Raw genomic sequence first — 15,114 nt, 5'->3', positions numbered from 1 at the left:
GTTAAATCTCCATACACAACTTTACACAATACTTCTCCTTCACACCATATACTCTCAAAACGGTCTAAATTTTTTGCAACCCAGGAACCAACCGTACTCGCTTCTTAGCCTGCTTGTTACACTATCAACAAAATGGGTCTTATGATCAGTTGCGGATCTTCCTCGCATCACGTTTGTCGCTGTCCTATAGATAGTGCTTTTTGCCATACTAATCAAATAATTAGCCAACTGGTATTTCGGTGTCTTTTGTGGCAGGCCGCTGTATAGTTCTTGTAATCCAACTTTAGTTTTCGTTAGTCGTGTCGTACTCGTAGCACCAGTGACTTCACATACTTCCACAGCTCAACCGTTCTCGCACAATTTAGAAGAATGTGGAAACTTGTTCCTATTGCTTGTGGGCAGAAAGAGCACTTATCATTGTCTCGAATTCCAGATTTCATTAGGAAAACTGAATCCGCCAATCTATCCTTTGCAAACCTTATGTTACGCCCCGTATACTTAACAGTAGTATGACCAAAGAGTTCTTTGGTATGACAATGAAATGAACGTTTTTTTTTAGAAATTTGCAGTATTTGTGGAATTATTGAAACTCAAGTACCTACGTACTGGAATTACATTACTTCGAATTATCCAAACTGCATTTATAGATGGAATAATTAACAAAAATAGTATGCGCTCTTTCCCTTAGTGATTATAGTGTATCGGCGTCGTCAGAGGTCTAATCAGAGCTTTTGTAGGATTAAGTACAGCGTGACCTCGAACACAGTAGTACCATTGAATACGTGATTATTCAATGGTAGTACCTACCTAGTAGCACAGATTTAATAAATCTGTGGTAGTTACCCATATTTAGCAATAAGGTTTACTTTCAGTCGCAAATTTAAACCGTATATAGGTATTTGATTACAGTTTTAATTCTGCATTCTGCTACACTTATTAGAGCATATTTCATTAAAGTTTGGGTGTTTACTTTGACTGTGAGTTCATATTTAACCAACATAACATATCAACCATATTTGTAAATCTGCTACTTCAACGCTTGGTTTTATTCTTCGGAGCTGTAAATCGTTTTCAAATATTGAAGCACTAAAATGCCTGTACTTTTCGTTAGTTCGCACAAAGTTGGAAATATGTGCTGTCATTTTGAGCCCCTTGCATCGCAACCAAAAAGATAAGCTAGAGTTACTTCAGCGTACATTTTTAAAGTTTTTACTGGACCGTAACTATCCTCCAAGAGGATTTGATCAGAGTTTATTATGCGCGAGATTCAACTTTTCATCACTAGAGGTTCGACGAAATCAATCTACTGTAACTTTTTAGCTTTATGTTTTCATGTTCCTTCTTACACTTCCAGAAACTCCACAACATTTTACACTCCCACTCCTCGCACAGATATTTTGCGCAACTCTCCTTTGTTTAATAATGGTTAGGCTTTTCAATAATTTATCTTTTCTCGGAGACATCCATTTTCATATAGGCTCGTTGATATTATAAATATAATGAATAATCTTTAGTTTTTTTCCATTGTTCATGTGCTAAATTAAGGTGTTTTCTAAAACGAATTGTTATTATTTTTATCTTTAGTTTAGAAATTTAATTTTATTTACTTTGTGTGCACTTACCAGGTAAACGTGTATATGTCCTGTAATTGAAATGTAATTTCTATAGGACATTAAATGATTATTATTATAAGGTATACATTTACAAATCAATTTACTTATTCCGAGGAATCTTAAGGGATTAATAAATATATCATCAATAGAATTACCTACCTACAGATAATTACCAGAATTACTAAATTATATAAAAAATTACTCCGATTATTGTCAAAATAGGCAGTCCGATATACATGGGAATTATCAGTAGGTACGATGAATTATTTATTTTTTCAATAAATTCTTGTCTATCTTTCTTAAATGCGAGTAACTGGCGAGGAAGGTTGGCATTCTAATAAGATCCAAAACTTTCCCTAATTAGATTAGTCATTTTACGATTTACTAATTGTCTTTCCTTGATGGTTTGGTTCAACTAGTGCATTCATCAATAAAATACACGGAGAATTCTACTGATGAGCATTAGCAGTTCACCTTTCAAAAAGAGAGTAAGTAGCCAAAATATCCTCGATACCTACTTGATACTTTGACATATACCTGGTACAGAACATTCCAATAGAGTACCGCAAACCTTTATGTGTATTCAGTGGTCGAAGTGAGGCGGTATGCGGCGGTATGGCATACCGATAGATAGGCATAACGGATAAAGTTTTTTCATGATAATATACGCATACATACAATACTAAGATTTTATCAGTTCAGCCATACCGGTAAAAAATATTTGCCACTTCGACCACTGTGTATAATAAAATTAATAATAGTAAGTATAATATAATCGTTTCATAATAGGTACGCTGTGGTTCACATCTACCTAAACTTAAAATAAACCCCGTGCTGCATTAAAAATTGGATCGGCAAGTGCAAAATTGGCATCATAATTGTAACAATAATGAATGCCAATTATAGTCCGCTCAGTGGTCTGTGTAATTACCTAATGCTTAAAGGTACCTTCACAATATATTATTTTTTCATTCGCGGTCATTGGAGCGTACCTCAATGTATACGTATTGATATAATTGTATATTGTATGTAGGTATACAATATGCCATCAAAAGATGAGAGATCTTCCAGCACATTCAATAAATGAGGTATATCTGTACGATCAGTTTGCATGTTGGTCATCTACATGTATTATTTATTAAACAATAATGGACTCAATGTCAGACTAATACGTGTCCACTCCCATTAAGCAGAAAAATAGAATTCAAAATCAGTTCTACTCGACACCTTTGGATAGTAGGTATTTTTTGAGGCGCAACAAATATGTCGTAACTGTCGCAAATAAATATGAGGAAAAACTGCCCGGTTATTGTGGCGGGGTCGGGATTTGTAGTGTTGTTTACGGGCATAATATCTTCGTGGTACGTATTTCCGGCTATCGTCGGATACGCCATTAGTGAAGTGAGCCTCCGCAGTGTAGGTAGTCGTCATAAATTTGCAATGTGAATTTTTAGAGAATCGCATTGAAGGAAGGAAACGAAGTTTACGAAATTTGGAGGAAACAGCCGTTCCCGCAAAAAATGAAAATTTACTTTTTTAATGTAACCAATGCGGATGACGTTCAGCAGGGGGCTGCGCCTGTATTAAAAGAAGTTGGTCCTTATGTTTATGAGTGAGTGCAGCATATACTTTAAGCACCTCATTGCAGTTGGATAGTCACAAAATAGACACAAACTTTCAACCCCAATTCGTGACATTAATTAATTTTTGAAAAGTTCAGTTAAAAAGTTAAAAAGTTGTCTAATTTTTGAGGAGTTGAAGATAAATTACCAGATGCCAATTATTCTTGAAGAAACTTTAATTTCCCACAACTAACCAATTGTTTTATTATTTAATTAATTAATTAGAGAATTTCACTGAAAAATAATTCGAAAATCCTCAAAGAGAGAAACAAATTACAAAAGCGACATTGTTAAAGTTAAAGGCATAGGTAATCCTTATACAGGGTGTCTCGGGACTCGATGAACATAGCTTAACGCCATATTCCTTGGTTAATTAAGTCGAAATTTCCTTATACACTTTCCAGAACAAATCCCACTAGTGCCCCAGAGCAGAGAGTCTAACCTTCTTCAATACCGTTCATGAATTTACCAGAGCTTTCGTAACTTTGAAGTCCTTTTTAGAGCTTTAAACAGGTTGGGACGCCAGAGGTCTTTTTACAGCCTTCTAAGCGTTTCAGAAGTGCGTCCCGAACAATGAAAAACTCGTTGAAAGGTTTTTCAGTTATAGAATATAATTGTTTAAACCTTTTACAGATCATTTTAAGCCCTTTAGAAACATTACCATCCTACTGGCGTCTACTTTCTTAAATAAACGGGGGCTGTCCAGGCCGATTTTGCACATCACAGAATTGGTTTGACTCCCACCCAAGTATGCACTTGTTTCTTTCGTTGGTTTCTTTGATGCTACTTCACGCATGCCTATTCTATATTTGTTAAGCCTATTATTAACGCTTTGTTGTGATTAGTCGAAGTAATTTAAAGGCAAGAACCAACCAAAAAAGTGTTGCAACACGAGTCCACTAGCACCCGTGTCCTAACTCTGAAATTATTTTTGTGTTTCAGTGAATACTGGGAACGAGTAGACATTACCATAGACGATGGCACCGATACGATCAAGTATATGCTAAAGCGAAGCTTCTTCTTCAACCAAAAAGAATCAGGATGCAGAATGGAGGATGATCCGATAACAATGGTGAACGGAGCTTTAGTGGTAGGTATTTTCGCAAATCAATTCGAGTACCCGTCCATTTACTCGTATGATTCCAGAGTACGGCACTTCAGGTCTACGCGATACTGCCCTCGGCAATTGCGATGGTGAACGACGCAGTCCCCTACCTCTACAAGGGGGCAAAAGACGTTTTCATCCGCGCTCCTGCCAAAGATATACTGTTTGATGGAATTTTAATCACCTGTCACGACCCTGAAGTTGGTCAGTAAAACTTCCAAGATTATATCTACTAATGACTTCGTCTTCAGAATTTATATGCAGCGCAATGAAGGGGATGCTCCCACCGACTATTGAGTTTACCAACGGCGGGACTGACTTCAAGTTTTCACTGTTTGGTTACGTAAGTAGCTCGCGAAAGTGCCTATCTAAGCCAATATTCGTTAGATGAACAAAACTCTAGCCGGCCCGTTTGTGATTGGTCGCGGTCTCAAGAACACAACTAGGGGTGACATACTGTTATACCGTGAATCTAACAGCTCTCTAGTATGGCCGGGACCTGGATGTAATAAGATTAACGGAAGCGATTCCACCTTGTTTTACCCACTGAAGACGCCACCCGAAAGAATTTACGCCTACAGTCCGGATATTTGCAGGTTAGGATTCAATTCTTCAGAGAAAGATGCAATCAAAGGCGATTTTAGGTCCATGTTTGTAAGCTTCGAAAAGTACGTCGATTACGAAGGAATTCCCACTTGGAAATACAGCAATAGACCAGAGTCAATAATCAAAAACTCCGAAAACGAGTGCTTCTGTCCACTGGCCAAAAATGAGGACTATAACGATGTCACCAACTGCCCAGAAAATGGCTTGGTTGACTTGACATTCTGCCTTAAGGCTCCGATATTGGTCTCGAACCCTCATTTCTATCTAGGGGACTCGTCCTTAACCGAATTTGCGCGCGGAGTAAACCCGGTGAAGGAATTGCACGAAAATTTCATGTATTTGGAGCCGGTAAGTTTGTAACTTGAGGTACAGTTGCGATTTGCTTTGGGCAAATAGATTACAGGAAATCCGGTAGCAGGCGCCAAACGTTTGCAGATGAATGTTCGATTAAAACGATTTGAAGATTTTGAGTTACTCAACAATGTGAGCGAAGGAGTTTTCCCAATGGTGTGGTTGGAGGAAGTAAGTTTGCGTTTGTTCGATTTGTGTGTTACCTGTTTCATGCATTAGGGTGCGCTGATCCCGCCGGAATATCGAAAAATGATGAGCGCAGGCCTTTCTCAGCTTGCAATGTTAGATGTAATCAAGTGGATTTTCATTCTTACTGGAATATTGTTGATGGTACTTTCATTTGTACTTGTTATGTATAAAGAGCGTCTAATGTGCTTTGCAAATTCTGCATTCGGCAATAAGGTGTCGATAACAGACGTCAAGAGTCACTCCCGTGCAGGATTTGCAGATCCAGTCACCGAAATTAATTTTAATAACACTTCTATGTATCCGTCTTTATATCCACAAGTGAACGAACAAAAATTTAATGACAGAGTCGTTAGGAGAAATAATGCAAACCCTACGATATTTCATGTTACAAATTGAGCTCTGCAACTGCACCAGTGTTTTAAGTAACACATACTATATACCTAGTTCAAAAATAAATATAGAATAAAGTATTCCTGTCCTTGCTTTGCCTAATAAACTTAAATACAAATTTACCTTTATTTATTGGTATCTCATTTTATTGTGTCTCATCGGTTTTTGGTTTTATAAGTAGTTGATGGCTTTACCTCGCATCCCACATGCATTTTACTTACGTAGTATTTGCTTGATTTACCAATCTTATGACCACATATACTCTTGTCTCTATGATAATCATTTTGTCTTGAAATCAATACCGTCATTAACTAACATTTACAATCAAAGAGGAAATTCGATGTAAGGGTTCTTTATAGAGGGCACTAAAAAAAACTGCGACTGTTAAGTGAGACTACGGATCAGTAAAAGTTTACTCGCAAAAATCAAATCATTCAGAGTAATCCTCATTTGTGCCGTAGGTCAATAGTTGTAAATCAAAATCAAAATATCCAGTAAGCAAGTGGATTTTGTTTAAAAGATATCAAAATAGTTACTTATGCACCAATTTCGTTGAGACAAAAATTGTCTCCTCGAAACCGGCGATGGGAGTTTATGCATTTTTGTGACTACATATATTTTAATGAAAAAGTCAACGCGCTTGCTTTAAATTGGTGCAGGATCGATTTAATTGTGGTGGTGTTATAAATGTGAGTGTGCCCTCTCCTTCAGGGATTGCAACAAACGTCGTAACAGAGCTCACTTTCTTTGCTGATGATGTCTCATTAAAGGATGGTTACGATTATTTATGGGCAGAGCTGGGCAGCATATTTTCAAAAAGTATTTGAATATTAAATAGTAAAGTATTCAAATACTTTAAAAAATAAGTATTCAAATACTTTAAAAAATAAGTATTCAAATACTTTAAAATGTATTCGAACACTTTCAAAAGTATTCTAATACTATCAAAGGTATTCGAATACTTGTCACTCAAATACATTAAAAATTTAAAATAGTATACTAGATAAGTCTTAATACTACTTAAAAAATCAAGTTATACTTTGTATGGGGTTAGCTTTTTTTATATTTCTATTGTTATATACAAATTTAAGGGGAGTAAAAGCGTAATATTATTATTATATTATTATATGGGAGGTACCTACCAGGACCTTTCTTATACCAGTTTAACCCTTAAGAATACGTGTACCAGTTTTCAAAGCGATCGTACGTCGTGCACATGATACATACGCCTTTCTGAAATTAATCCTAGCGATTTTGGAACAGATCCATTTTTGACCATCCGTTTGTCCGTGTGCATGATAGTTTATAACCTTTTCGTATTGGCAAAAATACCAATTCGATAGGTTCATGAAGAGGTAACGTAAATACGGTCAGTCGTTAAATGGACAACAAAATAAATCAATCAAGAAGCAAACTATCTGGTAAGAAAACTGTATGGCAATGGTTCATACAATGTTGGACCGATACCCCTTCACTCGGCTCAAAACCGGAGAGCATAAGGATTATTAGGGCGCCAGGGTTGCGTTGGACAAATTAGGGTACGATTAATAAAAAAACCCAGTCCTAGAACTATAGGAAATAAACCATTGACACAAATAATTGATTCTTTAATGTTCGCTAAAATAATAACTGGTTCGTCAATATTATTTTTCTTAATATAAAATTTTCTTTTTTTAAGGACTACTAGAAATGAAAAAGAGGTGAATGTTTGAGTGGGTGTTGTGGGGTTTTACCGGAGATCTCTTACAGATTGCGTATGTCGTGATTACTTCACAATATGTTTTGTGTTGGATGATTAATGAGGTGAGTTTAAATTATAAACAGTTTTTCTGACCTTACTCCAAATTGATTTCTATTTTTTTATTGTTTTAGGACTCGGTGAAGGTTACCAAACGACGGTGTTGGATGAGATTCTGATGTGGATTCCGGCTCCAGAGGTAAATAGGTATTGGTCAAACTTGGTAAATTAAGGGTAGATTATACGATGATCCAAATTGGTATTTTAACTATTTAATAAATAGGTAATAAATAAACCCTAAAATAAATTAGGTATAATTAAAATAAGTTTTTGCTTATACACTTCTTCTTACCAAATGTTATTGGGTTTATTTGTTAATTAAAAGGAATTTCATATAATTTCAAATATCACATATGTATGGCATGGATCTAAAATCTGAAACGGAATTTTGAGAGTTATAAAAGAATTACCATGAAATAATTACTTACTTAGTTTATGTTTGTAGTAAATATATCAATCAATTTAATTAATTTTGAATTTCTTACAGGATTACAACAATATTCTGGGATTCATTCAAGCATTCATCCTCTAACAACCACTTTTCTTACGCTCAGTCACGTCTATCCTCTCCACATTCGATAACCCCTTGACCCTTACCAGTTACCTTTATCAAAATTCTTATTGTTGGTTACATTGAGTTTAAATTTTCATATCTAGTGGGAATTTTAATTTAAATGTAAACGGAAACGTTACAAGTTTGTTTAGAAACGTGCGATCGCTTGGAAAATTGGTACACACGGTCTTAAGGATATAAGAAAGGTCCCTGTTGTTTTTGAGTCACGTAGACTATCGAGTCAAAAAGTTTCACTCCAGGATCGTTCGGTATTCAGTTGTATCGGATTTTTATATTTGATTTTGTGACAATGACAATGGAAACTTTCCCTAAACATTTCTAAATTGTTCTCAAATATTTGAATAACTTAAAAGTACTGCCTTTTTTTGAGACCGGAAAAAAATGTCTGAGATCGACCAGGAAAAAACATTTTCTTATACAATTTGGCCCGTAGAATCCATAATTTCAAACAGTTTGAAGATTGGGCTACTAGATCAAAAGTTACAGCCCTTTGAATTTCTTTTCGAAATTTGTTTTTTGTCCATAACTTTATATTGAGAGGTCTAATCGAAAAAGTACGAATTGTTTGGATTGGATTCTACGCACCAAAATTAATAAGAAAAAGTGTTTTCCCGAGATATTTTGGTGTAGTCGATTTTTGGTAAAAAAGGAAGATTATACACTGCCTTTTTTTGAGGCCCGAAAAAAAAATTGTTTCAGATCGACCCGGAAAAAATTTTCTTATAGAATGTGGCCTGTAGAATCCATAATTTCAAACAGTTCCAAGATTGGGCTACTAGTTCAAAAGTTACAGCCCTTTGAATTTTTCTTTCGAAATTGGTTTCTAGTCCATAAATTTTGATTGAGAAGTCTGATCGAAAAAGTACGAATTGTTTTGGATTCTACGCACCAAAATTAATAAGAAAAAGTGTTTTCCCGAGAAAAGTCGATTTTTGGTAAAAAAGGAAGGTTATACACTGCCTTTTTTTGAGGCCCGAAAAAAAAATTGTTTCAGATCGACCCGGAAAAAAGTTTTCTTATAGAATGTGGCCTGTAGAATCCATAATTTCAAACAGTTTCAAGATTGGGCTACTAGTTCAAAAGTTACAGCCCTTTGAATTTTCTTTCGAAATTGGTTTCTAGTCTATAACTTTTGATTGAGAAGTCTGATCGAAAAAGTACGAATAGTTTTGGATTCTACGCATCAAAATTAATAAGAAAAAGTGTTTTCCCGAGAAATTTTGGTGTAGTCGATTTTTGGTAAAAAAAGGAAGGTTATACACTGCTTTTTTTAGAGGCGCGAAAATAAAATTGTCTCAGATCGACCCGAAAAAAAAATTTTCTTATAGAATGTGGCCTGTAGAATCCTTAATTTCATACAGTTCAAAGATTGGGCTAGTAGTTCAAAAGTGACAGCCCTTTGAATTTTTTTTCGAAATTGGTTTCTAGTCCATAAATTTTGATTGAGAAGTCTAATCGAAAAAGTGCGAATCGTTTTGGATTCTACGCACCAAAATTAATAAGAAAAAGTGTTTTCCCGAGAAATTTTGGAGTAGTCGATTTTTGGTAAAAAAGGAAGGTTAAGTATTCAAATACTATGCGAAGTATTTGAATACTTTACGAAGTATCCAAATACTTTGCGAAGTATTCGAATACTAAATATTTGTGAAAGTATTTGAGTTACAAATACAAATACTGCTTTCATAAAAGTACCTATTTAATTACAGAGTATTTGAATACTTTAAAGGATTTGAATACTAAAAAGTATTTACAAAATCGAATACTGCCCAACTCTGTATTATGGGACGCTTGTACTTTCAATATTGGCGCCATTTTGTCATAATAATTCTACATTTCGGGGATTTTTTGTAAAGCCGTAACTTAACGAATTGTTCGCGAATTAAATAGGCATGCCAAGTTTAATTTTGTTACAAGTTGACTGGTTATTATTGTTGAATTTATGGGAATTTCATTCATTTTAAATAAATCACTGGATTATTTTGTTGCGACGATTTTATTTTATCGCTTTCCTTCAATACTCCCCAGCTTCGTACGAGGAAGCGTCAATCATTTATAGAAAGCTCAACTTTATGGCAAGTTACGAGGAATCTTACAAATATTTTAAAATAAAATAAATAAACTGAATTTAGCGTAAAATAGAATAATATTAGCATGTAATAATTAATAAACTAACGGAAATGTGACAAATGGATGTAACAGAAAGTTCCTTGTATATTGCAAGTTCTGTAGACTCTTCAACTTCTTCAAGTAGGTACTGTAGACGTTTAGAATTATTCAATTTATTCGCTTGGACTCGATCCACTCTTCAGTTCTTTCAATTATTCCTGACTACGAATCTTTCATTTATTCCCTGTTAAAAAACTCTTCGGATTATTCAAGTTTTTTGGATTCTTTCGTTTCATCATTCATTATACCTACTAAAACATCAAGAAATACGAAGTAAATTAAATTAAACAAGTAATAGAAAATTTATTTAAATAACACATTTTGTGTCACTGGAAGCATATCAATATACTCGACACTAAAATGAACACATAAAATATTCCTATAAGAATATTTTTGAAAAGTCTCCACTTGAAGTATCCTAAATCGTTGTCCCATCGTACAATTGTGTCTAATGTAACTGGAACTAAGAGTATTAAAGTGGAAGATCCGACGGATCCAACTAAGCTAATGACTAATTCCAATTTCGGAACAGCTATCGAAACTGCGCCGGTTAGTATCACTAGCGAACATCTGGTAACAATTTGAGCCAAATTTCTCTTAATGCTTCCGCGTACTTTGTACTGCAGATAATTATTCCAAATAATCTCTATCATCACGTAGGTGACTAGAACATAAGTAAGCATAATACTTATCGGTAACATTAGCTGAACAATTTGCGATGGGCTAAAAGGAAACACATGAGTGAAACAATACCCAGCAATGTAATCTTACATTTCTTCTATTGGCAAATTTAACGTTATGCTTGGCTTAGTATCCTCACCATATCTTAAAAACCCAAATAGCCCAAACAGAGTGTACAGTATCCCAACAATTACCATAGAAACATTTAAGGCACCAGTCGCGCCTAAAAATTTCGCAGGGTTCTTCATTGTGTTTTCTATGGGAAGATACAATATCATGGCATCCGCCGCGAAAAATACCGTTCCGAAAAATAAAGGCAGCTTTGTAACGGAAGTGAAGGCTGGGAAATCTGCAGGACTATGCAGCTCACTGAACATATGGACTAGTGGTAAGAGGAGACCGACGAAAAGGCATATGTTGGCGAATATGGAAAACGGTACCAGATGCTTTAATTCGCGTATTTGGCATATAATGAGGAGTAGCACCGAAATAATTATGATGTACTGTTCAACGCTGAGGATGAAATGCGGAAACCAATAAGAGAAAACCTGTAAGGTAAACGGCAGATAAAAACATTTGTTGTAATTTGCACTTACTTGATGGAATGATTGGGCAATAAAAATCAAAAACGCGCAGTTGGTTAGAAGGCTTCCTATACAGATAACTGCATCAACTCCATACCTGAAATCGTTCAATTAATTAGATTATGTTGGGAAATGTAGTAACAAAAGCTTCTCGAAATTCTTATTGAAATATTTAGAAACGCACTTCAACTAAAAACGGTGATCGGATTTCTCCCTACCTTTCATATTTGGGGACTATCCTAGGTACAATGGAAATGTAAGCGCTTTAATGTGCTTTAAGCTTTATGCGTATAAGTTTGCGTTTGAGTCAAAAAGGAAATTAGCTTGTCCCACATGTAAATACACCTCCGTTCTCTCGCAAAGTACATAATTTTGACTGAAATTTTTGCGTCTTTAACACTTCATTGCATATTGAAGTATGTGAAGTATTTTTCTAATGACATTTGCCCTGTGAGTGGGGTGTGCAGGGTATCTCGGATCAAGTGTAACTTTTGTTGAAAATAATGAACAAGTTGGAAAGCAAAAGATTCGCAATTTCATGTGCTGATTGAAGTCTCGCTTAGGGAACCGATTGGAAGACATTAAAGCATTAATCAGCACATGAAACTTCACAGCATAGATTATTTAACATAATTTCTACCTTAAACATTAAGAAAAGTACCCTATGCAATCCAACTAGAGAAGGAGAACAGTGCGCAGGTTTTAGAGTCACATAATGGCAAATTTTCTAGAGCGACATCAAAGCGCCATCAAGTTGATAAAAGATAAAGGAGTTTTTTGAATGCGTGGTATACCCTGAAATTGATTTGATGGATCGTGTGAAGTAGATCCGATTTTCTTCGCCAGAGGTAAGTCAAGGGTAATTCAAATAAATGAATGTGAACAGGAACTGAGGGAGCGTTTACTTACTTGAACACCATCGAAAAACTTTGCACTGCCTCTGGCCCATGCTGGCAAATCAATGCGCAAGTATCAGAAAACCCCAGCAGCTTTGTCTTTGATTTTTTGCGTATCTCCTGAGAGTGGTATACCTAAAATTGAGCGCATGGTGTAGTGTTCAATCAACGTAACTACTACTTACTAGTATATAAGCTGCGTATGTACATAGAAATATTACAAACACGGTACCAAATATTCCAAAAACAAAACCGCTCTCTTTAAATGCGTGCGGCAAGGTAAGAACTCCGGTGCCAATAATAGACTTCAGTAAGTGCATTAGTACACCGAAGTATCTAGTTGAACAATGTGTCTTTAATTGCTTACAGTTAATAACTTACGAATTATTTTGTGGAGTTGTTCTTTCATCAGTTGTAATGCATTGAGAGCTGTCACTGTTTTGCTTGATGTCCGTTCCGTGAGTTGAAGACATTCTGGAAATTGATCTCATTAAATTGCAGCACTACACAGTGGAAAACCACTGTGGTCCTCATCATTATTATCAAAACCCTATTATTATACTTTGATTAATACTGCACTCCATTAATATACGATCAATCAGCTTGGTGATTGTTTCAAATTCTAACCAATGAGAATATTTTTTATCTGATTAAAAGCTAGGTAGCTTTTTATCAGCGATAAAAATGCGCGTAGGAATGCGTAAAATATATATAGTCCAGTCAAATTGGCGCAATTTTGGACAAATAAAAACATTAATTGGTAAAGATCTGAATTTTGGTATACACATTTATTGGGACTTTCTATTGAACATACTAAAAGTCCCTGTCAAAATCTGTTGCGCTCGAGACGCCATCTTGGAAAAACGGTACACTTTTCCAGTTTTTTGCCCATGTCTCGGAAATTATTACTGACACGGAGAAATAGTTTACATGAAAAATATAGTTTACTAAATTCCCTATAAAAAAGAGTATTTACATTTTTTTTGTATCTCCAGTACTTTAGCTGTAATCTCACGTTGAATACGTCAGAACGCGTTTAGGCCCCGTATCGTAGTTATAGAAGGAGGCGAAATGATTTCTTAAGCTGAAGAACGCCCTTATCTGCATAAGTATAACGTGTCTGCTAGTGAGAGATATAAAACCGACATCGTTATCAGACCTTCAGAATTACCTTGACCCTGTTCGGACACTGAAGGCTCCCAGTCCACACTCAGTGCTCACATTGAAGATGAAAGTTCTATTGAGAGAGCGTTTTATGAGAAACCTTATTAAACGTGTCTCATACCAAGCCTGAGTGCGACGACTTCGCACATATAAGAAATACTGGTAGAGTTTTCAATGAATTTAATGATTTGTAAAAAGTTGTAAAAAAATATCTGCGCCACTGTTTCGAGAACTCAGGATACTTGATTCCCTATTCGATGTCGGATTATAGCTAAAGTATTGGACATACAAAAAAATGTTAATATGCTTTTTATGGGCAATTTAATAAACTATATTTTTTATCTGAACTATTTTTCCGTATCAATAATTATTGCCGATATATAGGCAAGAAACTGAAGTAGTGCTCCTTTTTTGCAGGATGGCGCCTCGAGCGCAACAGATTTTGACGGGGACTTTTAGTATGTCCAATAGGGAACATTAATGAACATGTGTACCAAAATTCAGATCTTTACCGATTAATGTTTTTATTTTTTCTTATTTGACTGGACTAATAGTGGTTGTAATATTTACTATCTTTTATTAATCTCCCTAGAATACACTCGATTTTGGTTTTAAATCGGGATAATTTTATTTTTAATCCACTCAAACTTAGTTGCTTCCTGGAAAAAACTCGATCAAAAGCACTTTTGATCTCTAGTTTTTTTCCGTTGCAACGTAAAAATAAAATTATCCGATTAAATATCAAGCTCTTGTGTATTTACCCCCGACAAATTCATTCCTTTCGTAGCACTTAGGTACTAATATGTACTAAACAATCTTGGGATGAAGTTTGAATGATTAGATTTCAATAAGTACATTGATAATTTCCTCATTACTCTCTCCAAGCAGTTATCAGGTGTTGAGTCAATGAAGAACAAAATGAATAGTAGTCGTCCTAAGTTGCTAGTGGCAGACCGAGGAGACGGCTTCTTGTCTTGATCTTGCAGAGACGAAAAATGAACGTAATGAAGCAAGAAGATTTTATTGTCATACAATGTTAGTTATCTGAAAAGTAGAGTAATGATAAGAAATGGCCAAAACCCCCACAATCTACCCCGTTAGCTATTTGAATAGCACCCCCTCTGCAAACTGAAAATTTTTGTCAGCGGAGCTATTGCACGCAAGGTGTGAAAGTAGCAGACTACATCCGTATGAGATTTTTGTTCAGCATTTTGAAACAGTACGAAACCTTCTATAAAAAATGTTACACTTTATCACAAGGTACACTAATTTTTGACTCAACCTTTAGTATACTAAATGAAAACATTGTGTTTATTTCCTAGGCATTGGACACTGAGACTGAATTTCCATATATTTAGGATGATTTTGAACTGGA

The 15,114-nt window shown here is 35.3% G+C and overlaps 2 protein-coding genes across 8 annotated transcripts in view; one reads left to right on the top strand and one right to left on the bottom strand.

The window, feature by feature from the left end:
* The first annotated feature begins 2,854 nt into the window (after positions 1–2,854).
* Positions 2,855–5,957, top strand: LOC116169476 (sensory neuron membrane protein 2-like). Its single transcript, XM_031485580.1, has 9 exons — positions 2,855–3,014; positions 3,068–3,225; positions 4,178–4,325; positions 4,382–4,544; positions 4,592–4,683; positions 4,728–4,936; positions 4,985–5,294; positions 5,343–5,468; positions 5,517–5,957. Exons 1-9 carry the CDS (start codon positions 2,901–2,903, stop codon positions 5,880–5,882), a joined length of 1,686 nt encoding a protein of 561 aa, XP_031341440.1. The 5' UTR covers positions 2,855–2,900; the 3' UTR covers positions 5,883–5,957.
* A 4,740-nt stretch (positions 5,958–10,697) lies between these two features.
* Positions 10,698–15,114, bottom strand: part of LOC116167761 (proton-coupled amino acid transporter-like protein pathetic) — a 28,134-nt gene continuing 23,717 nt past the window's right edge. For 6 of the 7 annotated variants that reach the window (XM_031483254.1, XM_031483258.1, XM_031483259.1 and 3 more), the window contains 6 exons: positions 12,957–13,049; positions 12,761–12,911; positions 12,589–12,710; positions 11,692–11,776; positions 11,186–11,643; positions 10,698–11,137 (listed from right to left, as the gene is read on the bottom strand). In XM_031483254.1, coding sequence (XP_031339114.1) covers positions 10,741–11,137; positions 11,186–11,643; positions 11,692–11,776; positions 12,589–12,710; positions 12,761–12,911; positions 12,957–13,049 — 1,306 coding nt within the window. In that variant the 3' untranslated portion in view covers positions 10,698–10,740. Of the gene's footprint in view, positions 11,138–11,185; positions 11,644–11,691; positions 11,777–12,588; positions 12,711–12,760; positions 12,912–12,956; positions 13,050–14,500; positions 14,980–15,114 lie in introns of those variants that run through there. The other variant, XM_031483257.1, reaches the window with a different exon arrangement.

Source organism: Photinus pyralis, unplaced genomic scaffold, assembly GCF_008802855.1.
Source record: "Photinus pyralis isolate 1611_PpyrPB1 unplaced genomic scaffold, Ppyr1.3 Ppyr1.4_LG4, whole genome shotgun sequence".
NCBI classification, from domain to species: domain Eukaryota; kingdom Metazoa; phylum Arthropoda; class Insecta; order Coleoptera; family Lampyridae; genus Photinus; species Photinus pyralis.
This window is presented reverse-complemented; position numbering and strand designations above follow the sequence as displayed.

What these genes read in the sequence shown, in the direction of transcription:
- LOC116169476 (XM_031485580.1), top strand. Translation starts at nt 2,901, where the DNA reads ATGAGGAAAAACTGCCCGGTTATTGTGGCGGGGTCGGGATTTGTAGTG. An exon ending in ATTTCATGTATTTGGAGCCG is followed by an intron (nt 5,295 to 5,342) that starts GTAAGTTTGTAA and finishes TTGGGCAAATAG; the next exon opens with ATTACAGGAAATCCGGTAGC. An exon ending in CAATGGTGTGGTTGGAGGAA is followed by an intron (nt 5,469 to 5,516) that starts GTAAGTTTGCGT and finishes TTCATGCATTAG; the next exon opens with GGTGCGCTGATCCCGCCGGA.